The 27,587-nt window shown below is 41.0% G+C and overlaps 1 protein-coding gene across 2 annotated transcripts in view; it reads left to right on the forward strand.

Moving 5' to 3' along the window:
- Mdn1 (midasin AAA ATPase 1) overlaps nt 1-27,587 on the forward strand; it is a 118,104-nt gene that overhangs the window by 49,198 nt on the left and 41,319 nt on the right. For both annotated transcript variants that reach the window (XM_006537476.3, NM_001081392.1), the window contains exons 34-61: nt 1,110-1,328; nt 2,092-2,289; nt 3,047-3,255; nt 3,951-4,073; nt 5,630-5,827; nt 6,936-7,043; nt 7,377-7,565; nt 9,376-9,465; nt 9,551-9,814; nt 9,935-10,196; nt 12,004-12,163; nt 12,856-12,972; nt 14,423-14,631; nt 15,963-16,111; nt 16,579-16,790; nt 17,170-17,390; nt 18,708-18,821; nt 19,522-19,654; nt 20,515-20,630; nt 21,731-21,864; nt 23,319-23,476; nt 23,640-23,760; nt 23,969-24,179; nt 24,445-24,673; nt 24,898-25,018; nt 25,604-25,774; nt 26,435-26,649; nt 27,026-27,413. In XM_006537476.3, the coding sequence (XP_006537539.1) occupies nt 1,110-1,328; nt 2,092-2,289; nt 3,047-3,255; nt 3,951-4,073; nt 5,630-5,827; nt 6,936-7,043; nt 7,377-7,565; nt 9,376-9,465; nt 9,551-9,814; nt 9,935-10,196; nt 12,004-12,163; nt 12,856-12,972; nt 14,423-14,631; nt 15,963-16,111; nt 16,579-16,790; nt 17,170-17,390; nt 18,708-18,821; nt 19,522-19,654; nt 20,515-20,630; nt 21,731-21,864; nt 23,319-23,476; nt 23,640-23,760; nt 23,969-24,179; nt 24,445-24,673; nt 24,898-25,018; nt 25,604-25,774; nt 26,435-26,649; nt 27,026-27,413 (5,039 nt within the window). The remainder of the gene's footprint in view (nt 1-1,109; nt 1,329-2,091; nt 2,290-3,046; nt 3,256-3,950; nt 4,074-5,629; nt 5,828-6,935; nt 7,044-7,376; nt 7,566-9,375; nt 9,466-9,550; nt 9,815-9,934; nt 10,197-12,003; nt 12,164-12,855; nt 12,973-14,422; nt 14,632-15,962; nt 16,112-16,578; nt 16,791-17,169; nt 17,391-18,707; nt 18,822-19,521; nt 19,655-20,514; nt 20,631-21,730; nt 21,865-23,318; nt 23,477-23,639; nt 23,761-23,968; nt 24,180-24,444; nt 24,674-24,897; nt 25,019-25,603; nt 25,775-26,434; nt 26,650-27,025; nt 27,414-27,587) is intronic.

Raw genomic sequence — 27,587 nt, forward strand, 5'->3', positions numbered from 1 at the left:
TTTTTCATGATACAAAATTTTTATAAGTACAGCCATTCAGTTTAAATCTTGAGACAGTTTTGTGTGAAGCCTCACATGCCAAATGGATTAATACCTAGATTAGAAACACACAGAATGAAATGAAAGAACTGAACTAATGCCACCAAAACAGTAGTACTACCCATTACAGTAGAAAGAATGCTGACAGATTCTCTTAGGTCATGGGGAGCTTTATAAATTGAAAATACGTGTAACTCCTGCCTTAGTTTGCTCTTTATTGCTGTGATAAACACTATAATGAGAAGCAATTTGAGAAAGAAGGACCTTATCTGGCTCATCCCTCTACATCACAATGCATCATGTAGATAAGCCAGGCCGGAACTCTAGGGACTTTGAGGTGGGTACCTATGCAGGGGACATAGGGAGATAGAGAGGAACACTGCCTACTGGTTTGTTCCTGGTGGCTTATTCAGCCTGTCCCTTACACACTAGAGGGATGACACTGACTCTCGCCTGGGCCCGCCCACATAAATCAAGAAAATGATTAGTAGACTTACACACAGGCCAACCTGATGGGGGCAGTTGAGACTCTCTTTAAAAATTACTCCAGCCTATGTTGTTGAGGAGAAAAAGGGGGGTGGGGGACCAACCAGCACATCTTTCAAACGTGAGATGCTAGCAGTAGTACAGAGGAGCAGATCAGTTCTTTCCGCAAGCAGTTCCTTTTTTCTTGGGGCAGGAATGCTTCTTTACAAGAAAAATCAATGTAGATGTCTTGTGTTTTCCTGATGCTACTGTAGTGTGACTTCACATTTACATGTTTAGGGTCAGGGTGGGTTGTTATGTAAGTTGTCCTGCTCTCAGTATATAGTGCAGACTGGCTTGAGCCGTAGAGTTGTCCTTCTGCCGCAGCCCCCCTCGGGGCTAGAGTTAAATTGTGCGCGCCCTTTCAACTGCTTTATCAGTGCGTGTTTCCTGTGTTTTCAGGCCAGCTTCTTAGTCTTTGATTTTATGTAGTTTAATGGACTAGTTCACAGCATTTTTATATATATAAAAACTGAAAATCAAAGCGCCCGCGCCCCCTCACTGCGGCTTGTGTCTTAGAAGACATCTCTCTGCTTTATTTTAAGGAGCTGGCGTGGCTGAGGTGATGCTGGCTTTCATTACCTGGCTGACCCGCCAGGAGTTTGGACGGAAGTGTGTTGTCAGTATCAGAGATATTCTGTCTTGGGTTAACTTCATGAACTCAATGGCAGAGGACGCTGCTGTGAAAAGGCCAGAGGCCATCTCTACTGTGACGTCTTTTGTCCATGCCGCATGCCTGGTGTACATAGATGGGATAGGTTCAGGTATGTTTTCTCTTGGGGACAGTAGGCTTGACAGACAGAGGAAAGTTGGGGTAGGAAGCAAGACCAGAACCAGATCATATATTTTCAGAATCATTTTAAGTGTATACTTTAACACTCTTCATGCTTTTTAAAAAGTTGCCCCCCCCCTTTTTTTTTTGAGGCAGGGTTTCTCCGTGTAGCCCTGGCTGTCCTGGAACTCACTCTGTAGATCAGGCTGGTCTCAAACTCAGAAATCCACCTGCCTCTGCCTCCCGAGTACTGGGATTAAAGGTGTGTACCACCACTGCCCAGCTAAGTTGGCACTTTTTAAAGGTAGACTAGGTCCTAAATAAAGTAAAGGGGTCAGCCAGTGAGATAGATCAGAGTGGAAAGGCATTTGTCACCAGGATTGATTTGATTCCTGAAACCCACATCATAGGAAGAAAGATTGTGTCTCACATGTTGTCCTCTGACCTCCATTCATGAGTGGGGCACATATTTACACCCTCCCGCCAGGCACTAAACATACATGGAAATAAAGGAGCTGAGTCTCCAGATGAGCTTGTGCTGCGGCCTCGAAGACGCTGCTTTATTGGTGGTGGAGAGATTGGAGAGACTGTTGGAAGTGCATTCTTCCCGTCTTCCTCGGGGCTCTTTTACTTTGTAAGCTGTCTTCAGCCTGTAGTTCTGCTGAGGCCCTTTTCCTCAGCACAGGTTTGAGCTCTTGCTAACCACAGTGGGTTTGATGGTGCTAACTCCCTTATGATCCAATTCTCCTGTATAGGGGTAACTTCCTCTGGATTTGGTACAGCCCTCTTGGCTCGAGAAGAATGTCTGAAATTTCTAATAAAGAAACTTTCCAAGGTAGTGCGACTAACGCAACGGCAGAAAGATGAGTTGAAGATTTATGATAGACTCAGACACAAAGAATTCACTAGCATAGATGACTTTTGGGGAGTTCATCCATTCTTTATACCAAGAGGTAAGCGTAGTTTAAAATAAATGAATATTCCCCTCCTGTAGCTTACAAAAGTATTTCTGTTATGACTTAGTTTTGTGTGTGGTGCTCAGGGTTATTTTTCTGTAAACCCACTAAGGCTAGCAAGCCCATAAAGAAGCCCTGATGTTTTATAATACATCTTAACTATAAATTCGATTCTAGTTTTTACAAAAACAGGTTTGTAAATACTTACGAGCTGGTAGTTCTGTCTTCCTCTCAGTGGCAGCTGCGGTATAGCCTGGCTCTATGGACTCAGAAAGTGTCTGTTTATAGAGTTAGCTAAACGGTTCAATGATGACTGATGGGTCAAAGACAGTAGACCCCACTTTTGGTCCTGCCTCTCCTGCTCATTAAATGTTTGGTACTGGGATTGAATCCAGGGCCTCTGACCTGATTACACATCTCTTACAGCACTCTTAATTCTTAAGACTGTTGGTCCCATGTCAGGGTCATCTATTGCCCAGTGCCGTCTTCTCTGAGCACATGAAGCAGTGACAGTCAGGGAAGTATCTACTCATAAACATTAGCTCTGCTAAGGCTGTGTCTGCAGAGAGACCTATATTTGTGGTGGTTTGTACTAGACACATTTGAGAAAATATGTTATGGGCTTCAACATTTCTGTAACACATTTTATAGATGCAAAAGCAGCAGAGTTCAGAAAGGGGATAAATATGTTCATCCCAGCAGTACTCAATTGATGGTGACTTACACTCTCTGACTTTGTTCTTCTTTTCTTAAGGACCTGTCCTGGATGGCCACAATACTGGTGACTATGCACTCACTGCAGGCACCACAGCTATGAATGCCCAGAGGCTCTTAAGAGCTGCTAAACTGAACAAACCCATTCTCCTGGAGGGTTCACCTGGTGTTGGCAAAACAAGTTTGGTGGCTGCCTTAGCAAAGGCTTCAGGAAATACCCTGGTTCGAATCAATTTGTCAGAGCAGACGGTAAGCTTAGGTGTCCTAAAACGCACATGAGATGAAAAAAAGGAAGATTGTCTGCTTATAACGTTTCCTGAGGAGAAATCATGACTGTCAGCACCAAAAGCATGTCATGTGGTGGTATCTCAGAAGCATCCAAACTAAGTCTTGTGCATTCCGCACAGTGGGCACCTGCAGGATTCTTCCTTTCATTTAGATGTTTTGATTCTAATTTTCTTTGATGAAGAACTCCTCATTTTGTTGTGTAATGTATCATTTTTAATTTATTTTTCTTTCTCAGAAACCTTAGAAGCAAAGTAACTTTTTAAAAAAGTCTCATTAAATGTGGGACAGAAGTGAAAAAATGATAGGGTCTGGAAGCAAGGCCTAGGTATTGTTCTGCTTTGCTAATGCTTCCCCCGGGGCTCACCAGTCAGCTCCAAAAATCATCTGAGCATCTACGGAAGGAGGCTGCTGTCAGCTGCATTCTTACCAGAATTTGGGGTTGGGGGGATATGCTTGTGCTCCTGCTAGAGAGTATCAAGAATGTTTGGGATTCAATTTCCATCACTCCAGAAAAAAAATGAGGGGCAGGAGAGTATTGTGTGAGGTCTACCCCGGCATTTATCATTTCAGATTTAGGGTTTTAGGTTCTAGGAAATCTGTTTGTCTCTGGTATGTATTTGTTTTGTGTTTTGGTAATGATATGGACTTTGTTACAGGACATCACTGATCTGTTTGGAGCCGATCTACCTGTTGAGGGTGGCAGAGGTGGAGAGTTTGCCTGGTGTGATGGCCCCTTGCTGGCGGCTTTGAAAGCCGGCCACTGGGTTGTGTTGGATGAGGTGAGAATTAGTGCCGGGATGGGATCATAGGTCGGTGAGAAGGCAGACCTGGCCAGGCATGTTAGTGGAGGAGCTCACGGCAAGGACAGGCAAGACTGATAAAAAGGTCCTTTACTTTATTGCCAGTCAGCAGTTTCAGTTGGCAGAGTATGTGTAGAGAAGGGTACTTCATGGTGTATTCCATAGTCCACTGTCATTCCTTCACTGGAATCTATTTCAGATTGAAAATTATACTTTGGGACTGGAGAGATGACTCAGTAGTTAAACGCACTGGCTGCTCTTCCAGAGGTCTTAAGTTCAATTCCCAGCAACCACATGGTGGATCAGTCACAACCATCTGTAATGGGATCTGATTAATTCAGAAAGTGGCTGAAAGGATCAACGATGAAAGTTGTGAACAGTGGAAATGATGTGGATGACAGCTTTACTGACACAGACCCCTCCCCTGGTGCTGGATGACACAGAGGGTTTTATGAGCATCAGCCAACTGCGTTGCAGCCTGCTGCTCAGAGCAGATACTACGATAGATTTCCCCTGGTTCTAGTGGGGAGCCAACTCAGTATCTATTACACAGCAAAAGAGAAAGCTTAGCTTTGCACTAAAGGCCACAGTGGATGTATATGAGCTTGCATCAAGGGATTGCAGGGCATTCTGGCCTTGAATACCAACTTATAGCAACTATCTATTTGGAGGATTCAAAAAAATAGGACTTTGCTGTGCTTACAGAAGTGTGATGAGGTTCAGGTAGAATTAACTTAGATGATTGCATTTTATTTACTTGCAGTCTTCCATTTGATTGTTTTGGTCTTTTTTTTTTCCCCCCGTATATCTAAAGAGCATTAATCTCTTATATCCATGAGCTCCGCTGAAGGCCTTTCAATTAGCTCTTTCTATTCTTTAAGTCCTTGACCACAAAACTGTTGGTGGAAGTTAACTGTCGTATTTGCGCATGTTATTAGTGAACAGTGTAAGTTCATTATTATTCCCATGATTAATTGTGTGCAAAGCTTTTTAAAAAACTTATCTGTAGTTTTTCTTGTTTTACTTAGAAACTTATACAAGGGGTTAGATAGATGGTTTGTTGGTTATGAATACTTCTTGCTCTTTCAGAGTACTGCTGTTCAGTTTCCAGTCTTCATATTAGTGGTTCATGGCCATCTATAACTTCATTTCCAAGGGATCTGAGAGCTTCTTCAGACTTCAGCAGGCACCAGGCACTTGTGTGGCACACACACACACATACATACATGCTAGCAAACACTAATCCCCTAAAATAAAACAGATAAGTCTTAAAAATTTAAAAAAAAAAAAGCAACACCCCATATACAGGCCCTAATTGATGGATATTTATATTGTTATTTATGTGCACTTTACATTTATATATGAAATTAAGCTTATACAGACCCGAATCTTTTAAAATATATGAGAAATAAAATTTGAGTTTCTATGACTTCAAGAAAACCTATTTTACTTTATTACCCATAATTATCTTGTCTTTTGTTCTAGTTGTACAGTGAAATAATGAAAGGAATATTTGCTTTTTCTCTCCCAAATAGCTCAACCTGGCGTCTCAGTCCATCCTTGAAGGACTCAATGCTTGTTTTGATCATCGAGGAGAAATCTATGTACCAGAGCTAGGCATGAGCTTTCAAGTTCAGCACGAGAAGACCCGGATTTTTGGTTGTCAAAATCCCTTTAGACAAGGAGGTGGGAGGAAGGGCTTGCCTAAGTCTTTCCTTAACAGATTCACTCAGGTAAGATTCCTGCTGGGACCTGGACATCTTGGGGGTCTTGTCACTTAGAAGACAGTTTACTGCCTTCTTAAGGACTTCATTAAAACACTTTGGCATGGAGGCTGGTCATTAATGAGTTCAAGTGACCCTCTGTTACAAAATTTCTTTACGAGTTTTGTAGTGAAAGTAGTGTATTTCAGCTTTTAGAATGTGAGAACAGAAAACTGGTGTAGTAACACACACCTCTAATCTCCACACGCAGGAAGCAAAGGCAGCTTGATCCCTTGTGAGCTTGAGGCCAGTGTGGTCTGCATAGTGAGTGCAGGGCCCCAGAGCTATATACTGAGACCCTGTCTCAAAAAACGAAACAAAACAAAAAATCGCAACTGCTACTAATACAAAGTCCAGTATCCCTCCATCTATCATTAACAAAATAAAAAATACGTTAAACCTTTATTTTTACAAAGGGATATGTATATACATACTTAGTTTAGGTGGTATTTTTCATTTTGGCTAACTTAGAATTTTGAAGTCCTATAGATGTTAGCTCTAATATCCCTGTTCATTGGTGATTAACAATTTTCTGAGTGTCATCTAATAATGTTTGTTGTGCTGGTAAAGTGGCTCACCAGTTGGCTGCTCTTGGAGGGGCCCCTGGTTTGATTCCAAGCACAGTTGTTCATGCTCATAACCACCTGTAACTTCCATCCCAGAGGATCTGACACCCTCCTCTGACCTCAGTAGGTATCAGGTACACATGTGACATACATACATACATGCAGGCAAAATGCTAACCCATTAAATAATAAAGTAGTTTTTTAAAAGAATGTTTATTATTAAAGTTGTCAAATACTTTGATGAATTTGGTAATGGTTGTTTTCTTAACTGTCCATCTGAATCTGAAGGTATTTGAAAATTGTACATGCTTCTTTAACTTCCTAGATTTAGCTTGAAAGCCACGCATGTTATCTGTATTTTGAAAATTCTATAGTTCTTCATTGTAAGAAAATTTTAAAACTCAATTATTGTTATTTAGTTATTGAGTAGAAATAGCACATAGCAAGGTAGGGTAGTTATTTTCTAGTGTTTTCTAGACAAAAAGCCTTGATATTGTGTCTGAATTTTATAGGTCTTTGTGGATCCCCTTACAGTAGTTGACATGGAGTTCATTGCCAGTACCTTGTTCCCAACCATTGACAAAGATATTGTTAAGAAAATGGTAGCTTTCAATAACCATGTAAGTACCAATTTGTATTTTCCTGGCTCCTTTGAACCAGCATTTACTCAGTACCCAACTCTTCCAAATTACCGGGCTAACAAGAGAAACTTGCAGAGTTCTGTATGTTTGTACTGGGGTTTGCTTCCCTTTGGTAGCCATACCTTTCATATATTGTAGGGCAGAGCAGTAATGCTCAGGGTCTTCTTGGCATTTGGAGGTTAGGTTATTAGGAGGAGCTGTTTGATTCAAACCTATTAATTTTCATTAATAGATTCCATGTGTAATATATTGTTAGTACTTAGTGCATTTCCTGATGGGATATGCTTTTCACTAAGAATGTTTTATTTCTAGATTGATCATGAAGTGACTGTTGAGAAGAAATGGGGACAAAAAGGAGGGCCCTGGGAATTCAACCTCCGAGACCTTTTCCGCTGGTGTCAGTTGATACTGGTTGACCAGTCTCCTGGCTGCTATGATCCTGGTCAGCATGTGTTTCTAGTTTATGGTGAACGAATGAGAACCAGGGAGGACAAAGAAAAAGTGAGTCTCCTGCTTGTTCATTTATCACTCTGTAAAAAGCAATTACCTCTTAATGTATCACAGATCGTCTCACAGAAACCACCAATACTCTTGAAAATTCAGAAGTTGCTAGAACGGATGAAGCATTGTTTTATCCCAGCAGAGTTTTGAATCTTGACAATTTGCTCCATAGGCACAAACCTTAAACCAAAATTGCCAGAACTTCCTTGGTTTTAATGTATTTTATCTAGGAAGAATAGGTAGAAGTATGAAAGGGAAGATAATTTGTATCTAAGTGAGGTAAAACAACATATTTGTAAAAAGAATATGACACTAGAGTTTGTAGTTTACAGAGTTATGTCATGTGTGCTTCTGTTTTCTAAGGGATTTTTCTGTGTTGCCCAAGGTTGATCAAAAATATCTGGGTTCATGTAATCTTCCTACTTCGGCCTCCTCGCCAAGATTACAGGCATGCTCCACTGCCCTTGTTCTTCTGTATTTGAGTTTGTGGTAAAGACTTAATCATTAAAACTCAGAACAGATGTGGGTAGGAAGGGCTATCATGACCTTTGGAAAAAGGAGCCATGTGTCATTCACAGGGTCTTGTAGGGATAGAGCCTTTGATAGGGCGAGCCCGTTTAGGTGCTATATTGCTTTACTGGCTCTTATATTCTACTAAATCTCACCAATTAAAATTAATTATGGATGGGAGAGATGTTTCAGTGGCTAAGAGTGCTTTGAGTGATAGCAGCTCACTAGAGTTGTTGTTGTCTCTGTCAGGAATTAGGAAAGGAGGTGAGCTTTGGTGTGAACTGTCTGCCAAGCTCCTGGAACTGCAGACATGACAGCAATACCTTGTTCATGCCTCTTAAGATTTCACATACATAATTCTGCAGCGATTGAATTTTCCTTAACTTTTATTTTCCGACTTTTATATACAACTATAAGAATATTGATGCTTTTCAACTTGATACAATTTTGGGGGTGAGTCTAACTTTTCCTCTTTATGAAGTAGAAATAATAGTTATTCTTCAGCTCTAAAGGGCAGAAATAGTCCCTGCCTGTTTCTAATGCAGTTCTCTGGCTGCTACATTTTTCCTCATAATGTTTAGGTTAGCACTGATACGTTTATGACATGAAAGCAAATGTTTTATCTCAAGAAATGTTTTATCTCGATATTTGCTGTAGTGCCCATGGCTTCATTTTAACTTATTTTATAATTTTACTGTAATTGCAAGTAATTTGAGGTCATGTAACACTATATACTTTTAATTTTTTTGTGTATGGATGCTTTACTTGCATGCCCGTCTACATCATGTGCATGTCTGGTGCCCACCAAGGCTAGAAGAGAGGGAGGGCATTGGATCCCCGTCACTGAAGGTTCAGACAGTGATGAGCCGCCCTGTGGGTACTGTAACTCAAACTGGGGTCTTCTTTAAGAGCAACCAGTGTTCTTAATCACTGAGCCATCTCTCCAGCCATGTTGCTTTGTTACTTTGGTTGTTAATACAGTTTATGCTTTTTGTTTTGGGTTTTATTTAACATTAGGTAGGTCTTGATGTAGCCGAGGCTGTACTAGCACTGACGATGCAGCCAATACTTGCCACTAACTTGTGTTCCTCCTGCCTTACCCTTCCAGTACCTTGATGCTACAAGTGCCCAGCCTTATCCTGTGATGTTTCTAAGAGAAAACTCAAAGGAATAGGAAATATTTCTAGTATTGTCTTCAATGTAGTGACTTGTTGCTCTGCTTATTTTGTAGGACCATCTATTTCTACATCGTGTAAGAATTCATAATGATTTATATTCTCAATGCATTATCTTCCTCTAGGTTGTCGCTGTATTTAAGGATGTGTTCGCTTCCAATTCCATGCCATATATAGGAACTAGACAATTTCATATCACTCCCTATGATATTCAGGTAAACAGACTGGAATAATCCTTTTCCCTATGACAATTTTCCATGGCTTCTATGTCACTACATATGACTTATATGTTTTCTTCAGATTGGCTACTCAGTCCTTTCTCGCAGCAGCTATGTTCCTCACCCATCCCGCCGGCCCCTGTCACTCCTGCACCAATCATTCCAGTCTCTGGAACCCATCATGAAGTGTGTGCAGATGAACTGGATGGTCATCCTTGTGGGGCCAGCCTCTGTGGGCAAGACCAGCCTGGTCCAGCTTCTGGCACACCTTACTGGCCACACCTTAAAGATCATGGCTATGAATAGTGCAATGGATACTACTGAGCTTCTAGGCGGATTTGAGCAGGTACCTTCGTATACTTTGACTTGAAGTCTGGCTCTGGGGGCTTTTGTATTGGTGGTGACTACTTGCAACAGTATCCTTTCACCCTAGCCAATGGCTTTTGATGTGCTCTGTAAATTTCAGGTTGATATTATCCGACCTTGGAGGCTACTACTTGAGAAGGTAGAGCGTACTGTCAGGGTCCTGCTAAGGGATAGTCTTCTTATCAATTCTGTTGACACGGAGGTAGTATTGCAAGCCTGGAGCCATTTTCTTCTGACATATAAACCTAAATGTCTTGGTGAAGATGGTAAAGGTGTCACTATAGAGATTGTCAACAAACTGGAAGCAGTATTGCTGCTTATGCAGCGACTCAATAATAAAATCAACTCATACTCCAAAGCAGGTATGTGTATATGCTGTATACGTCATACGCTCTGTGTTACTGGATTGTTGTCTGTGGTAGGAATATATTAGTGAGTGTCATGTTGTGTTTTTAGTATATGTAGTGATGATTCCTCAAAGCTTTAATGTTTACTTCTAAACTAAAGCGCTGAGAAGCAGGGTTTCAGACTGATGACACAGAAGGGGCAAATACTGAAATGGCTCCTTACCAAGCTCTGTTGCTCCTTGCATGTTTCCCCAGCTGCGGGCCGATTTCATCTAACACTAGCAAGTGCCTTTTGTTTTCTTTTAACTCATTTCCTCATGAAATGAGCATTTTCATTTTTCTGTTTGTCTAAATTTGATTGAATGTTAGACATTGACTTTTGGTAAGTTGTGAAGTACTGCATTATATATTATTGATATAGTATGTTTGGACTTTTCTTGTTAGGTAATAAGTTCCCCATGGATTATTTTAATCTTAACACAATTTTTAAGCTTTTCGGGTCTGGGGAGGAGGAACGTTTCCTCTGTGACATGGCACTAAAGCATCTGACTTGCTGAAGGTTCTCTTTGGGCTGATGGTAACTGAAGAGGCCCAGGCCTACTCCAGCCCGCTCCTTTCTGCTTCACCTTTGGGCAGATGACTTTATGGATATGCAGGGTTACTTAGCCACAGGCACATCAGCCTCATTTGGGGCTTTGGGTCCTCTGAGAAGCCCTGCCTTTCAAGTATTCTGCTGTTCTTTCTAGTTGCCCCTTCTGCCTTTCTTCAGTGAGATGCCTGGCTTCTTTGGTTTCCCACCCCTCTTCTGTACTCCCTACAAAAGCAATTGTAGGACTCCATCTTGGTTTTTACCTCTCTGCTCTCAGGTACACAGTGTGTGCTGCCTCTTATTCTCTAACTTTTCCCCCATTTTTCAAGTTAAAAATGGGAACTTAGCTATATTCTCATGTGTACATGAATTATTTATTCTAGTTGGTGCATTAAAATACCAGCCCTGGTATTTTATTTATAAGCTGTAAGCGTAGATTAGGCAGGTTGTGAGCTGTTCTCACTTACATCCCAGCCAGATATCTCCTGTTGCTTGTTTCTCACCTGGGTTATTTCTGCTTCATCAGTTGGTCCTTGGAGCCCATTTCTCCTGGCCATGTGCTCGTGGGCCATCTCTTCTCATGGCGGTCTCCTCTCTCTGTCTCCGTTTTCCTTCTCCTGGGTCACTCCTGAGACCCCTCACTTAATCCTTAAAACCTGCTTTTCTCACTGTCTTTCTCTCTACTGCCTAATCACAGGCTCTAGCCTTCTACTAACCAATTAACTTTAAATTGGGTAACCAGGTTGAAATAGCATCACTTGGTATACGTGAGGTTCTTGTTGGGGGCAGCACCAGACCAACCCTCAGTACTAATGGCTCAAAGCAAGAATCCAATAATATAACATCACTTCTAAAAAAAGACCATGTGAAAAATTCTAGACAAGGGCTGTCAGTGTTAGACTAAAGTATTTGTGTGATACATCTATAAATAGATGGATGGATAGGTTTTAATGGCATTAATTCTGCTATGCTAGCTTATAGCTCTTTAATATGAAGTTATAATGGGTGAGAGACATTATTCTTTCAGAGATTTGAAAAATTGAAATACACTAAAATTATTCATCACAGTTAACTCCAAGTGTGTAGCTTTTAAATTGTTGTTAAAGTGTTTGTGCTAAACATAATTTTATCAGCTTTGTCTCACAAGTGTTGGGATTTGTTTGGGGTTATCCTGGCTAGGAGGCTGAAGTGCCAGTGAGTACTGGATGCTTATTTTTGTCTGTAATGTTACAGATTTTGCCAAACTTGTTGAAGATTTCCGGAGTTTCGGGGTAAAGCTTCTGCAGTCAGCCAGTGGCCGGAGTCATGGCAGCTTTGAGTGGGTTGACAGCATGTTAGTTCAGGCCCTAAAGTCTGGCGATTGGCTTCTGATGGACAATGTCAATTTCTGCAAGTAAGAACTGTTACCTCAGAAATGGGTGTGACTGAAACTTGGCTTGTGTTTGTTAATCGTAAAGACTCACACTGGGGATGTATTTTTAAACTATTGGCTTTCTCACCTAGCGTTGCATCTCCAGCCATTCTTAGACTATCTTGTAGTGAACAGACTAAGTTAGCCATTAGTTAACTGAAGTAAAGGCTAACAAAATTGTATTGCTTCCTATTAACATCCTCGCTCTCTTGTTATGGTCATTTTACTTAAATACAAGAGCTGATACAGGCAAACATTAGTAAATACATATGACTAATGACCACAATCCTTATTACTTTCTATCCCACTATGAGAAAATGGACAAGTCAGAAATTGCTATGATAAGAAGCTATTTTTAAGTGGTGGCTTCTGTTCTTGGATGTTTCTGGATGTCTTTGTTTGAAATCCAGTTACAGTCAAGCACAGCAGTAATTTTGAGAAGGGCGAGCTATGTGTTGCTTTTCCATGTTTCATAGACTGTGTGTACTTTTCTCAAGCTATGTGCTTTAGAGAATGGGGATGAGAAAAGGGAGTTGATTCTTGGAAGAAATCAGCATCTCACAGAGTGACCTCTAGAAGGGAGATGTGAGTCCAGAAGCAAGCGTTGACTTGTGCAAGAGCAGTAGAGTGAAGGCATCATGTTGGCCTGAATAGCATTTGAACTCTCTCTGCAGTCCCTCAGTGCTGGATCGTCTGAATGCCTTATTGGAACCTGGAGGTGTCCTCACAATTAATGAGAGAGGAATGGTAGATGGATCCACTTGCACAGTGACACCAAATCCCAATTTCAGGTACTTCTATCTCTTACATTAATAAAGAATTTGATGGCTTCAGAAACAAAGGCAGACATCAAATGGAACCTTTGTGCACTCTGCACCATGTTCTGAGAAGGCCATTTGATCACTCAGTTAGAGTGTATTAAGGGCCAACTGTTTGCCAGGTACTTACTAGGCTTTGAGGTCAGCAAACTACAAAAAGAAGTAAGGTCCTTCTCTAGGGTTAACTGACAGTAAGGCATAGAAGGTAGGAAGTCAGTTACAGTCCTTTGCTGGTATTCTAGGGAGAAGGAAATGCAGCTTATGTTGAGGGGGGTGGTCATATGGGTGGGATTTGTGAGGTGAGGAAAAGAGACAAGGATGGTATCTCTGGTTCAGGCTGGAGTAATTGGGCAAATGAGAAGGCATTTATTAGAAGGGGAATACTGGCAAAAGAGAAAGTTTGGTATGGGACAGCCAGCCAGAAATCTGTTCTTTTGTTTCTGACATAAGTAGATGTCACATGAGGATGTGGAGGGACATTGATGAAGAAAAATTGACTATTACAGAAAAGTTGTACTGGCTAGATTTGTGGCAACTTGATACAAAGTAGAGTCATTTTAGAAGAGGCAGCCTCAACTGGAAAAAATATCCCCACTAGATTGTCCTATGAGCAAGTTTGTGGTGCATTTTCTTGATTGATTGATTGATGTGGGAGGGTTCAACTCTGGGCCTTGCTACTCCTGGTCAGGTGGTCCTGGATACTATAAATAAGCAGGCTGAAACAAGCCAATAAGCTGCAGTCCACCATGCCTGTGCAATAACTTCTGCCTCTAGATTCCTGCCTGGCTTCAGTTCCTCCCTGCCTTGCTTAGATGATGGGCTGTAAGCTGACATAATACCTCATGCTGCTTTATCACAGAAGTACAAAACCTCACCAAGTCTAGTCTACAGCTCTCCTTTCTGTCTATGTAGATAGATCAGAATAATAAATAAGCTTGGCCTGAGTTGGGAGTATCTGAAAGCAAGACTTTGTAAGTTCTCACCATAGTTCCTTAAGAAAGCCAGTATATGAGGGTGGAGAAATGGCTCAGTGGCCACAGCTCCTGCAGAAGTCTGGAGTTTGGTTACCAACACATGTTGGGCACCTCATAACTATCTAAACTCTAACTTGAGGGAATCTGACACCCTCTGTAAGCACTCACATACAGGTGCATAACAGACTCACATACATACATACATACCTGTAGATAAAAACCAATCTTTCAAAGCAAAAGTAGGTTTATAGAAACTGACTGGTATTGACATGCACTAAAAACGAGGTACAGGTATCACACAGTGATGAAGTCAGCTTCTTCTGCCATGGAGTCCCTGTAGGTGAGGGACGTATAATTTGCCCATAACAATTGGTACTAGAAGCCATTGGTTACTCTGGGATTTGATTTCTCTCTCTCGTCAATTTCCTTTATAATTTCCTCTTTATTAGGCTTTTTCTCTCCATGGATCCCATTCATGGAGAAATTTCCCGAGCTATGAGGAACCGTGGACTTGAAATCTACATTTCGGGAGAAGAGGATGGGAGTATCCAAGATAACCTGGATTTAAAAGTTCTGCTGCACAGCCTTGGATTGGTGGGGGACAGTGTGTGTAACATCCTCTTGGCTCTGCACACAGAGATCCAGAGCCTTGTGAGAGGTGAGGGTCTTGATTTGTGGGCCTCTGCAGTTTTAGTCCTGTAGCAATTCATGTTGTTCCGTGTAGTCTTGGAGTGCTTTCATTTGGTGTACATTGAAATAAATTGATCAGGAACACGCGCTGAAAATGTAATGTTCAGATACCTCAAGAATGGCGTGCTACTCAGCTGGGAGAAGTGCAGCAGTGTGTTAAGCTCCATAGGGAAGGAACTACGAGGTGACTCAGTAGTTACAGGCACTTGCTCTTCCAAAGACTGGTATTTGATTCCCGGCACCCCTGTCAATGGGCTCACTGTTTCAGCTCCAGGGAATCTGATGCTCTCTTCTGGCTACTTGGACACCCACATTTGAAGTATAGATTCATATATATATATGTGTGTGTGTGTGTGTGTGTGTGTGTGTATATATATATGTGTGTATATATATATGTGTGTATATATATATATATATATATATATATATATATATGTATGTATATACTGAATATATACACACACACCCCTAATTAAGATAATAATGTATATATGCTCCTGCAGCAGGGACCATTTGCTGAGTACTTGTGATTTATCTTTGAGATTCAAGAGCTTTGCCTTCATATCTCCTGGTGTCACCATTTGCCCTTATGAAGGAGAAATAAGGTAGAAACTTTGACTTGAAGCAGCTCTAATTTTTGTCATTTCTTTTCCTTATGTTAAAAGGATGAGTAGTGGTAAATGAAATACTATTTACTGAATAACTGCTGTGTGCTGTGTGCAGTTCTGCTTGTCTGTTCTGCATGCATGTGTTCCCATCCTAGATGAGGCTTAGTGAGTTGATAACATGTCAGAATTAGTTAATGACAGTTGTGACTTCACAGTAGACCCGTGGACTCACCCCCCCCCACCCCCCGTGGTCCATTATAGGTCATACTCTTTACCCTCCTTGGTGTATGTCAGCTTGAGATTAAAGATACATGTGGGTGGGACAGAGGGTATTAACATTCTTAGACATCTGTTTTGCCCTCAGGAGATCCTAGATGTAAAACAATACAACTTTAGGAGTCTGTGTACAGAAGATTAATGTAAAGGCATATTTACCAGAGCATATTTGGATTCTTTGGGGTTTTGTTGTTTAAATGTTTTCCTTAAATACATTAGTGTTCTGTCTCCATGTATTTCTGTGTTAGGGTGTCAGATTCCGCGGAACCACCATGTGGGTTCTGGGCTTTGAACCCAGGCCCTTTTGGAAGTACTCTTAACTGCAAAGCTGTCTCTCCAGCCCTATATTTCTCAGTTTTTTATCAAAGGTTTTAAAAAACTGTTGGTCATATGTGACAATGTTTTGTGTTTATAGGTTCTCCAGCATCATCTGTCTCCACTCTCAGCCACACAGCCATACTCATTGTTCAGTACCTGCAGAGAGGTCTGAGCTTACACAAAGCCTTTTTTGAAGCATGCTGGGAAGTATATGTCTGCTCTCAGCATTCAGCAGCAAACCAGAAGGTACTGGGAATGTTTCATGCCACTGTCCAAGTTGTAGCGCTGAGGCAGAGGAAATTACTTTTGTGGATAGCAACTTTTAAGAGAGTTGACTGCTATTTTATTCCAGTTAAAGATCTGGTATCACTGGGTGTTGGTGGCGCACGCCTTTAATCCCAGCACTCGGGAGGCAGGCAGATTTTACAGAGTGAGCTCCAGGACAGCCAGAGCTACACAGAGAAACCCTGTCTTGAAAAACAAAAAACAAACTAAACAAACAAAAAAAGATCTTGTATCTAGGTACTTTTCTGGAATTAATTTAAATGTAAATATTCTTTTCCTGAAACATTAGCAAAACCATTGTAGAGTGTGTCTAAGAAGTGTTTACAAGTAGCTCTGTGAGCCCTAGATTCCCTCAAACATTTGTCTGTTGGTAATTTTGATGACTGTTTTTTGTCAGTGCCCTTGACTCTGTGCTTCACATTTTACAGCTTGTGCAGGATTTGCTGGAAAGTCATACTGCATCTCTGCAAGCTAGGGAAACTTGGGGACACTCCATTCTTGCCACAGGGCTGTGGCCAGATTCTGTGCCTTCAGCTCTCTTTGCAACAGAAGACTCTCGACTCTCGGTTGTCCGGAGTGAAGGGCAGATCCTAGCATACTGCCTCAACAGGATGAGCCTGAAGACTAGCAGCTGGACAAGGTCAGTGGAATCTTCCGTGTGTTCTCTTGTATACATTTTGGTTTTGCTGAAAATAGCGAGCACAGTGTAGCCCTCCCAGCATTTGTAGCCACTTAATTGTCTAGCCATCATATTTTTACTGTTTGTTTTCAGTTTCGTATATTTAGAAGTCCTCTGCAGAAGTAGATTCTTCTAGACTGATGAGCCTGTTATATGCTCATAGAAAGCAATCAGAATGTATAGGCACAAGCTAGGTCTAGAATTCAGGCCTTTGTCATGCTGGGCATACTTATATTAGCCTCACCCCATCCCTAAGTACACGTTTACGTGTCTTTTGTCTTTTTTATTTTTTAAAATGTCATGTAAAAACTGCTAACTTTTCTTGTTCTATGAGTTCCAGGAGTCAGCCTCTTACTTTACAAGACTTAGAGAATATTATGCAGACTTGTAGCCCTGACGACCTGACGTTCAATGCGGTGGAAGTGGATACTTGCTGGGTCGATGAACCAGAGGTTTTAGCCACGGCTGTTAAATTGCTCATAGAAAGAGCAACCAATCAGGATTGGATGCTCAGAGTTAAGTGGCTTTGTCATCTAGCCAAGAACATACCGCAGGGGCTTGGTAAGTAGCAGCGCTTGTACGGGTAAGAAGGGGTTACATATGTTTTCCTTGTTCAAGAGTCTCGGCAGACATGCTAGTCTGTGACTACACTGTTGAAAGTATTGCTGAGGAAAAGCAAAAAAATGTGTGAGACTGCGTTGTTTAGATAGCTATTAAATTAGGGTAATATTTGCCCCTTATGTATCAAGAGGAATGCCTCGATATTTCAGGGACTGTCATTTTCAGTTCAGAAGGAAAAAGTATTGCATCATGTTATTTTTTTTTAACCCCACCCCTGATCATATTACTTTTTAGCTTTGTTATTTAGCTTTGTTATTTTTTCTGAGAATAGTGTTGTTTTTGGTAATTCATTTACCCTTAAGGATCTTAAGATTCTAATTTATTTTTTGTATTGGACAGGGTCTCACTATGTAGCTCTGGCTGGCCTAGAACTCACAAAGGTCTACCAGCCTCTGCCTGCCTCATGCTGAGATTAAAAGCTTCTGCCACTGTCTGTGTTTAGCCCTAAGCCTGTGCTTAATTTGTTATTTATTCAAAGGAGGAAAACAAAAGTAGTGGTGAAAATGCCTACATTGTAAATCATAGGCTATGGAACTTGTTGGTGATGAGTAATTCATATGTCTTATAAACAGAAGTGGGAGCCCCAGTATTACTTTTAATGCCAACCACAAGGAGACAGGAGACAGGCGGCAGCTTGGGGCTTGTTGGACAACCTAATTGGTAAATTCCAGACAAATAGAGATCCATCTCAAAGGAGTTTGATGGTTCTAAGTACCCAGGATTGTCTGACATCTTTCTGTGTACACTTACCCATTTAAAAATGTTAACCCAGGTGGTAGTGGTACACACCTTTATTCCCGAGCACTTGGGAGGTAGAGCCAGGCAGATCTCTGTGAGTTTGAGGTCACTGTGATCTACAAAGAGAGTTCCAGAATAGCCAGGAGTAGGAAAACCCTATCTTGAAAAACAAAAACAATAGTCAACCTTAGTAACTGAATATATAGGGACTATATATTCAGTTCCTATATATGTGCTTCCTGAGAACTTATAGTTAAGCCACTGCATCCATGTCTCTTGGCTAAGTATTTGTAGAGGGAATTGGTGATGTGTGTCTCTACATTGTTTTCAATGATTGCCACTAGCCAGAGATAGTAACATGGATGAACAGAACATAAAGTCTTGGGAATTAAGCAACTGTAAACTCCAGTGCTGTGTTTACCCCAGCCCCAGGTCAGTCACTCTCATGCCTGTTCCACCGTTGCAGAGCGTTACTTGGACAGCACAGCCTTGGACCTAACAATGCCTCTCCTTCTACAGAGTCAGTGCGGGTTCATCTGGAAGCCAGCGCCACTGCTCTTAGGAAGTTTTACTCAACTTCTCTCTCAGCTGGAGTCAGTAATGTCTTGAAAATATTACAGACAAATATAACAGGTATTACCTGCTGGTTTCTTCTCTGAACACTTTAGGGGAGAAGGTCACAGCTCCCACTATCATCCCAGCTTTCAAAAGATGTAATATGGGCAGATGAAAAGTGGTCTTCAAACTGGTCATCATCTGCCAGCTGAAGAAAAGGAAAAGACTGCTCAGCTCTTAGAGAGTGACTGGTAGAAAAGGACAAAAATTATATTTCTCTATGTCTTCTAATTTGAAGGTTCTTTTGTTTACTGATAATTAGAAGAGTTTTCAGCATAAAATATTTCACTCGAAGGGAAAGTAAACAGGATCATTTACTTTAGATAATACAAAACTTTAATGATAAGAGTTAGCCTTTGGGGTTGGAGAGATGGCTCAGAGGTTGAACATACTAACTGTGCTTCCTGAGTTTAATTCCCAGCAACCACATGGTGGCCAACAGCCATCTGTAATGTGATCTTGGGGCCCTCTTCTGGCATGCAGACAGAACACTGCACACGATAAGTAAATAGATAAATAAATAAATCTTTAAAAAAAAAAAAAAAAAGAAGAGTTAGCCTTTGGTGTTTCTTCTTTTGACAATTGTTTAATTCATTTGAAAGCTCATGTTCAAATGAATCACATGTTCACACTGACAGGAAATAGCAAAAATACTCAACTTAGGCTTGCTAAGCCAGGCATGTTAATTATATAATTCTTTTCTTTTTCTTTAAACTAGATGACTTTGTGATCCCCTTGGACCCTCGGTGGAATATGCAAGCTTTGGACATCATTAGAAATTCACTAGACTTTGATCCACAGTCAGACCAGGCTAAACAGCTCTTTGCTCTCTTAGAATCAGTTGCAAACAAGTAGGTGGCTCTAGATGCTTTCTCTAATGGCCTTTTCTATTATATGTCAAATAAAGGTCACATGGGCTTTAACCAACATTAGGTCATCATATTCACTCAGCATTAGTGTTAGACAGTTGTGTTTCTGCCAGTGCATCCCAGTACCCTCCCATTATCTTCTCATCCTCTCACATGTGTCTTCTTTAGTTTTCATCCTCAGATATGGCAGACAGATGTGACTCTTGGAACTTAAGTAAACACGCCTGTAAATAGTCTAAATTTTCCCTCATTTTTTATTTCATTTTTCTTTTTGCCAGGCAACATTTTGGTTCTGTTTTGTTTCTAGCCAATAATTGGTCATTCGTGTAATATTGTTTAAACAAATGTATAATCTAAATACAGTATGTATTACTTGAAGATGTGCTAGTAATGAGCACATTATTTTGATGAATTTTCATCAAATGAGCCCATGAGTACGAATATGTCCTAGTACTCTAAGGACCATCCTGCTTTATGCTCACTAATGCAGTGACAGCCTCTATGCAGAGCTCAGGTTACTATCGGATTATGGCAAAACAATGGAGTGGGACCTAGTCATCTTCCTAATGCCAATGTCTCCCAACCACTCTTTGCACTCTTACTCTCCAGTCCAGAATTTTCAGAGACAGAAGAGAAATGGGCTAGATGTAGGGATTAAGGTTTCTGAGTTCCAAGTATTTCTTTACTGTGTGGCTCCGTGAGAGGATATTTACCTAGTGTGCTCACTGTTCGAGTTTGGTTGCAGTGTTACTGTGCCCACCCCACCCCCCAAAAAACAACTTTGTTACTTCAAAAGAAGTTCTGTTAACCAACAAGAAACTATGTTTTGGATCTCATTGTAGGACATTTATTTATCTTGACCGGGAAAAGAGGATTTTCACTGAAGCAAATTTGGTATCTGTTGGTAGTAAAAAGTTGAGAAGCAGTGTTTTGAGGATGTCTTTTGAATTTCACAAAGGTAAAAACATTTTCTCTATTGTAGTCTGGTTATGCTGTTGCAAGAGTTAGGAGACATACTCAGCAGCTGCTGCTTTTCAATGATTCCCTTTCATTTGTTGACCTGATAGGAAATATACTCACTATTGATGTATTGAACACTATGCCAGGTGCTCAGCTAAATGCTGTTTCTGTATCCTCACAATGGCCCTTGAAAGCTAGAAAGGTTCTCATAGATTAGGAGCAGAGAAGTTCAAGACCACATATTTAGCAAGTTGCAGAACTAGCAGTTCACAACCAGGTTGCTTAGCTCAGAGAGTATATGTCCAGAAGGCTGTGGCTGTATGGGGGTCATCAGTTCTCTATTCCTTACATATTGTAAACCAAAGACATATGCCATTAGGGAAAAAATCAGAATACTTGTTTTAAAAGCTAATTTTTGTCAGTGAAATACAAACTGGATTCATTTAAAAGGAAACCAAAATTGAGAAAATGCCCCACCAGAGCAAGCCTGAGATGGAATGTGAACTGAGTATTTTAAGCCAAATAACTGTTGCTTTTAGTCCTGGTATTTTATCTCAGCAATAGACACCCTAAGATACCATCCAAATACATGTGCTCTGGTCCAATGTTTCTGTTTGGTTAAGTTTTTTTTAAAGCTATGTATATGTACATATATTTATACATACGTAGGTTTTGCTTGCATACATGCATGTCTATCACATACATTCCTAATACTCTTGGAGGTCAGAATAAAGCATCAGGTCCCTTGGTATCAACTGCCATGTGGCTGCTAGGTCCTCTGAAAAAAACAGCAAGTGCTCTTAACTGCTGACCATTTCTCCAGCCTCAGGTTTTTGTGTTTAAATACACTTATAAAACATGTAACTTTGCTTTATAGCTTGCATTTTCCACTAGGACATTATTAACATCTATAGGTATTACATCTTATCTACAAAATTTTATAATACATACAAAATACGCTTTTGATTTTGGGCTTTCTAATAAACCTTTATACTAGAGATGAAATTATAAATTAGATTATAATTTATTTTGCAAACGTTTTAAAGATTAACTGTAATGGAATGTAATTGTTTTATTTAATTGTTATATCTCTCTAAGATCCAGAGAACTATCATAGCCCGCCCCATGAAATTGTGGCCAATCTTGCTGCCTTTTTTGAATTGATTGATGGCCTAATCCTGCTCTGGGTACAGTCTCCCCAAGGGGTGGTTCCAGATGCCCACATCAATAAGGTGAGGCAATGCTTTGACCTTCAGCGGTTTCTCAACATGCATATGTTTGTAAAGCCAATGCAGCAGTCAAGATAGTAAGATACTTATTCTCATCCCTAAAAGTTTCCTTGTGTCCTTTTATGTTTCTTTCCTCTCCTTACCCCTACCTGTAATCATGTAGCCATTGCATGGAAATGTACATTATAGATCTCTGGTCTGATTGGTTAATTTAGAGATGTGTCTTAGTTGTTCTATTACTGTGATACACAGGATGACCAAAGCAACTTTTAAAAGATAGCGTTTAATAGGGAGCTTCAGTTCCTGAGGGTTTATTCCATGACCATCATAGTCAGAAGCATGGCAGCAGGCAGCCAGGCATGGTAGTGCAGCAGTAGTTGAAAGTTTTTATCTTAGCCATTAAGTAGGAGGCAGAAAGAATGAGACTGGGCCTGGCTTGAGTGTTTGAAACCTCAAAGCCCACCCCCATTTCCTCCAACAAGGCTACACCTACTCCCTCCTAAATATATTTGAATGTTCCCTCCCCCAACTGGAGACAGAACATTCAAATATATGTGCCTGTGGGACCATTCCCATTGGCACTAACACAACTCACACCCATGTAGTTTCATGTATTAGTACTTTGTTCATTTTTATGGCTGAGTAATACTCTCTTCTAGCAATGTTCTACAATTTACCTCTTTGTCTCTTAGTGTGCATTCGGGTTTTGCAGTTATATTCTAATTTACCCAAAGTTTCTTATATATCTTTTTTACATATGTGTTCAATAACATTTTAATTCCAGTTTATTCTTATAAATCTAGTAAAACTTTTTAGCCATAGAACCCCTTTCCCACAAAGGCTATCAAAAACAATAGAGAGGTTTTGTTTGTATGGTTTTATTCTGACAATATTAAGAACCATTTAGGAACTGACACACAGAATATCAAATATAGTATGTTAACATGAATGATACAGTTTTTAATAAAAGCCATTTTTTCCAGATTGAAATTGGTGAGAAGAGCAACTGAAACTAATTGCTCTAACCAATAGCTTCAAAGACAAAGGCTTGGTCTCATGTCTGCTCCTGCTGTTAGTCTTGTGAAAGGCAACTGACCCCCTACAATTCAGGAGGTTGGAAAGGAAATAATACTACTTAAAACAGGAATGTTCTGGTGGCTCTCCATAACCCTGACAGGGGCTTGGATAGACTGAAGCACCTTCACTTAGTCTGCCTATAAATATTCCAGTTTAGATTTATGCTACTTAGGTTAGGTTCTCTTGGGTTTTATTTCAGGTCAAACTGGTAGTGGATTGTCTTTGGTTTTTGAGATAAGGACTCACTTTGTAGCCCAGGTTGGCCTTGAACTCAACAATCCTCCTGCTCTCTCAAGTGCTAAGATTACAGGTTTGCAGGACCATGCCCAACATGGTGAATATCCTTTACAGACAGTAGTCATGGTTTATTTTGTTTTAAGATCTTAGGTTCTGTGCAGTGGCGTGACCGGTTTTGGACTGTGGCTGATACAGTGACAGTAGATGCTTCAGGTCTGGCTTTACTTGCCCTCCACTGGCACTGGGTTTCGAAACATTTGATCTATCAGATCCCCCAACTCCTGGTGAATCAGGAAAACAAGTAAGACCCCGTTTCAAGCAGTAATGTTAAAATATAAAAGAACATTGAATTGAAAACGATTTCCTCTTGCTTGGTATACTTCTTTGGCTTTCCTAATTACATTAACATGCAAAAGTGTAGACTTCTCTTTAGTACCCAGCATTTCCCCTTGTTTTCTTTGAAGATACTATAAAGAGTTGCAGACAGTTTCCGAGCACATCCACAGTTGTCTGGGCAGCCCTGCTGACAGCTTTGCTGGTGTAAAGAAGCTGCAGGCATTCCTCGGACGACCATTCCCTTTTAAGGTACACCTAGAAACCCTAGGTTTCTCCTGAACCTGAAAGCTCAAGTAGTTTTGCTCCAAAGCTAACCCTTTATTTCTTAAGAAAGTGCTACCTTGTATTCACTTAAGGCTGGCTAGAGCATTATTAACTTAAAGTCTACCAAAGCAGCTAGGCTACTGAAAAGAACTGTTTTTCAACTCAAAGTCTGCTCTCTTTGTTTTTATTTTAGGACAAGCTGGTAGTGGACTGTTTTCTACAGCTACAGGCCCTTAACAGAGCCCTTGCTATCGGAGAACAGCTGCCTGTCTTTGGGGAATGTGGGTGGCAAGAAGACATTAATCGTCTCCAAGTGGTTGCTTCTGAATGGAATTTGAAGAAAAGTCTCCTACAGGCCTGGGGATTGATCCTCAGAGCCAACATTCTGGAAGATGTCAATTTAGGTAATATTTTCTGGTATTTGGTTTGCTGAGTGTCTTCTTTCCTGTTGCTCATAAAGTTTGCCCTTAGGACTCAACTTCACAAGTATCAGTCAGCTACAGCATTAGATGTGTAGAAGTTAATATGATTGAACTTGGGGAAACTCCAACAGCCAGCTGATAAACTTGGGTTGATAACAAGTACAGCCATGCTGCCAGATGTTGGGAATCTAGACCGTGGACTTAGACTGCATTGTTCTAATACATGTCTTTTTGATTGGAATTGAAGATGAATTGAAGAATCTTGTGAGCACTCAGTGTTCAGAACTGAAAAGCAGAGGACTTTCACGTGGCTTTCTGGAGAAAGCACACGACGCTTCCTCCCCATCCCAGCCAGACCTCAGCTCTTTAGTCCACCTCACCAGGCGAGTTCAGCTGTGGCCTGCGGCCGAGTACCTGGCTATGCTGTGGCAGTACAGAGTGACAGCTGACTTTATAGCGCAGGCTTGTCTGAGAAGGTAAATGCTTTTTCCCGTTGTTCTCTTGAGGGGACAGATTGTCTTGTTGTGTTATCTTGTGGATAATGCGTGTTAGGAGTGATTGCTGAGGTACGGGGAGACCAGTCTTTTCCTTTGATTGCTCTGGAGTCCATGAGGTGTTTCCCAGGACCTCTCTTAAGGGGGTCCTTCAGTAGTTGTTGATACCTCATGCTCCACCCTCTCCTTGATTATTTTTGCAATAGGTCAAGCAAGCATGACCAGATGGATGAGGAGATAAGTCATCACATCGCCTTTTGTCTTAAGCACACACCAATTGCACCTCAGAAGCTTTGGAATCTTTGGTCTTTACTGCATATTGAGATGGTAAAAATTCAAAATCAAGAGGGAAATAAGCCTCCTTCTTGGTTGTCTCTGTCTTAGATTTCTGCTGGACCTTGTACTGACTTTCAGAGTTCCACGTTGTGAACTTGGGTTTTCAACTTCTGCAGTTATTAAAGGTTTTATATAACACTTACCACAGAATTATCCATTTGGTTTTCAGTAAATGATATAGAAGTATTGACTGCTTAAAAGTTCATTCCCATTTGGCTAAAAATATCATGTTTTCTTTACTCCCGTGTTTAATATGAATTATGGTAAAATGTGGCTAATATAATTCTATTAGAACAACCTTAAATTTGGTGGGGGTCTTGCCTTGTTTTGTGTATTTCTTTTGCTGATTTCACAATTGTGTGAGTTATTTTACTTTCTGTACAAACTTACAAATCATCTCAGTTTATAAAACTATAAACAGCCTACATAACTTCAACAAGATAGTTAAGGGGTGTTGAAAATAGGAAGTTTAAGGTTAATGCCTATAACTATTGTTGGATATTAGATGGCAGACTTGATAACTTTGCTTGATAGAAACTTTTTGAAATATTCTTTTACCTAATTCTTAAACTCTAGTTGTCTGCTCAAGAAGTTTCTTGTTTGTGGTCGGAGTTATTTACCTCTACATTTGGGTCTTCCTGGAGCAGCCCAGTCACCACAGCTCCAGAGTGTTGGCTGGCATGGAGCCCTCTGCCTAATATCCAGCAGCAGGAAGTGCCCAGGTCCCGCTGGGACTCCACACTGAAGGTTTGTCGGCATAAAAATCATACAAGTGCCTGCTCTTTCTGTCTACCAGTTGGCTTACAAAGGTGATTGTGAGGCTTTGTGTTCTGTGGGAATATTAAGCATACTGTCCAAAGCATGAATGGTTTGTGTAATGCTGAGTTAAAGGCACAAAAGTTGTCTTTAAAAAGACATTTAGTTTTGTTGTGTATGTAAGTGCCTGCCTGTGCAACAAATGTCATAAGACACCAAAGTCTCTATTTCACTCCTAATCAAAAAATACTCAAACTACAAAGAAGTGTGCATGCAGAATGAATGCATCCTTGACTTTACTTATATTTCTAAGAACTCTTCTTTCTTTGTAAGTATGGCATCAAATCTGTACAGCTTTTCTTTTATTTCAGCACTGAAGAGTTGATTTAAGTGTTTTCTTTTCTAATCTTTTGGTTTTTGAAGATGGGGTTTCACTATATAACCTTGGCTGGCCCGGAGGTCACCGTGCAGACTCTGGGCTCTCTCTCCATACCTGTTTACTTTCTAGTTAGGACATACTGAGTTTTCTTACTCCTGTATCTTACATTGAAGTCCAAGGAAGACAGCTCGACAGTTTCGTCAGTTTTGTCTTATTTGTCTCTTGTCTCCTTTGCTTTCATCTCTGAGCTAGTTGGTTCTCTTGTTGCTCAGGGCCCTGGCAGCCTCTGCAGAGCTGTGTTCTCCAAGTGCTGCTTTGGTGTGCTAACAAACAGCAGTAGAGCAAGCTACTGGGATGTGAGTGGCCTGCCCCTCCTGTCTTCCTCACATGTCACTCTGGGAGAGTGGGTTGAGAGAGCCCAGCAGCTCCAGGACATCAGTTCATTGCTGTGGACCAACATGGCTGTGCCCTCAGTAGCTGAATTCAGGTATTTCTCTCCTTGGAGTAGTCTAATGCTGTTGCCTGCTTTCCATCGTGTGTAGCAAGGGCTCATTCAGAACTTCCTTCTAAGGCAGATAGCTGATTCTGGTGAGTGAAGGTGGGGGAAGTTTTTTGGTTTTTTTTTTTTTTTTTTTTTTTTTATAGATCAGCTTGCTTAGCAAGCCATAGCAGGCTACTGTGAGTTCAATTCCTGTATTTCAAGACTATTTGAGCCAACAAGTAATACACAGAAAGTTGTGCAAGATTACGTGAGAAATTCGCCTCAACAGTCTATGGTTATTATTTCTGGAATTAATAGTATATATTCAAGGAGGTTGTTTGATTCACGATTCCTTTGTAAATGCTGTGTCTTGTCCCCACAGACGCACAGATTCTCGGCTCCAGGGGCTGGTCCTGTGCAGGTACCTGCTAGGTCTCACAGAGCTTCTTCCCGCACACCAGCGGCAGGAGTACATGCAGAACTGTGAGCATCTGCTGCTTGGGAACACGCAGGCCTTCCACCATGTGGACCAGACTATGGGGAATATAGGTGGTCAAGAGGCGCTTCCCAAAGAACTGCTCTGCCTTCTGCTCACCTCTTTGCACTACTTTATTGGTGAAGGGGAGGGTAAGCAGAACCTTCCTGAAGCAGCCCGTCGTGGGAGGCTCTGGGTGAGCCTTGGCTTGCTCCAGATTCAGACTTGGCTTCCTCGGGCCCGCTTTGACCCTGCGGTGAAGAAGGCATATAAACTCAGATATGCCCAAGACGAGGTAAGAGCTCCAGCTCCTTCCTGGCTTGCTGAGTTTGGTTGTAGTTTACTCCTGTGTTTCCTGTAAGGCTGAGAGGTCTTTTGAGTCTCGTTTTGGAGAAGTGTTTTGTGTGGTTGTTTTGTTTATTTTAGACATGGTTTCTCTGTGTGTCCCAGAACTCACCTTGTAGACCAG

Source organism: Mus musculus, chromosome 4 (assembly GCF_000001635.26).
Source record: "Mus musculus strain C57BL/6J chromosome 4, GRCm38.p6 C57BL/6J".
NCBI lineage: Eukaryota > Metazoa > Chordata > Mammalia > Rodentia > Muridae > Mus > Mus musculus.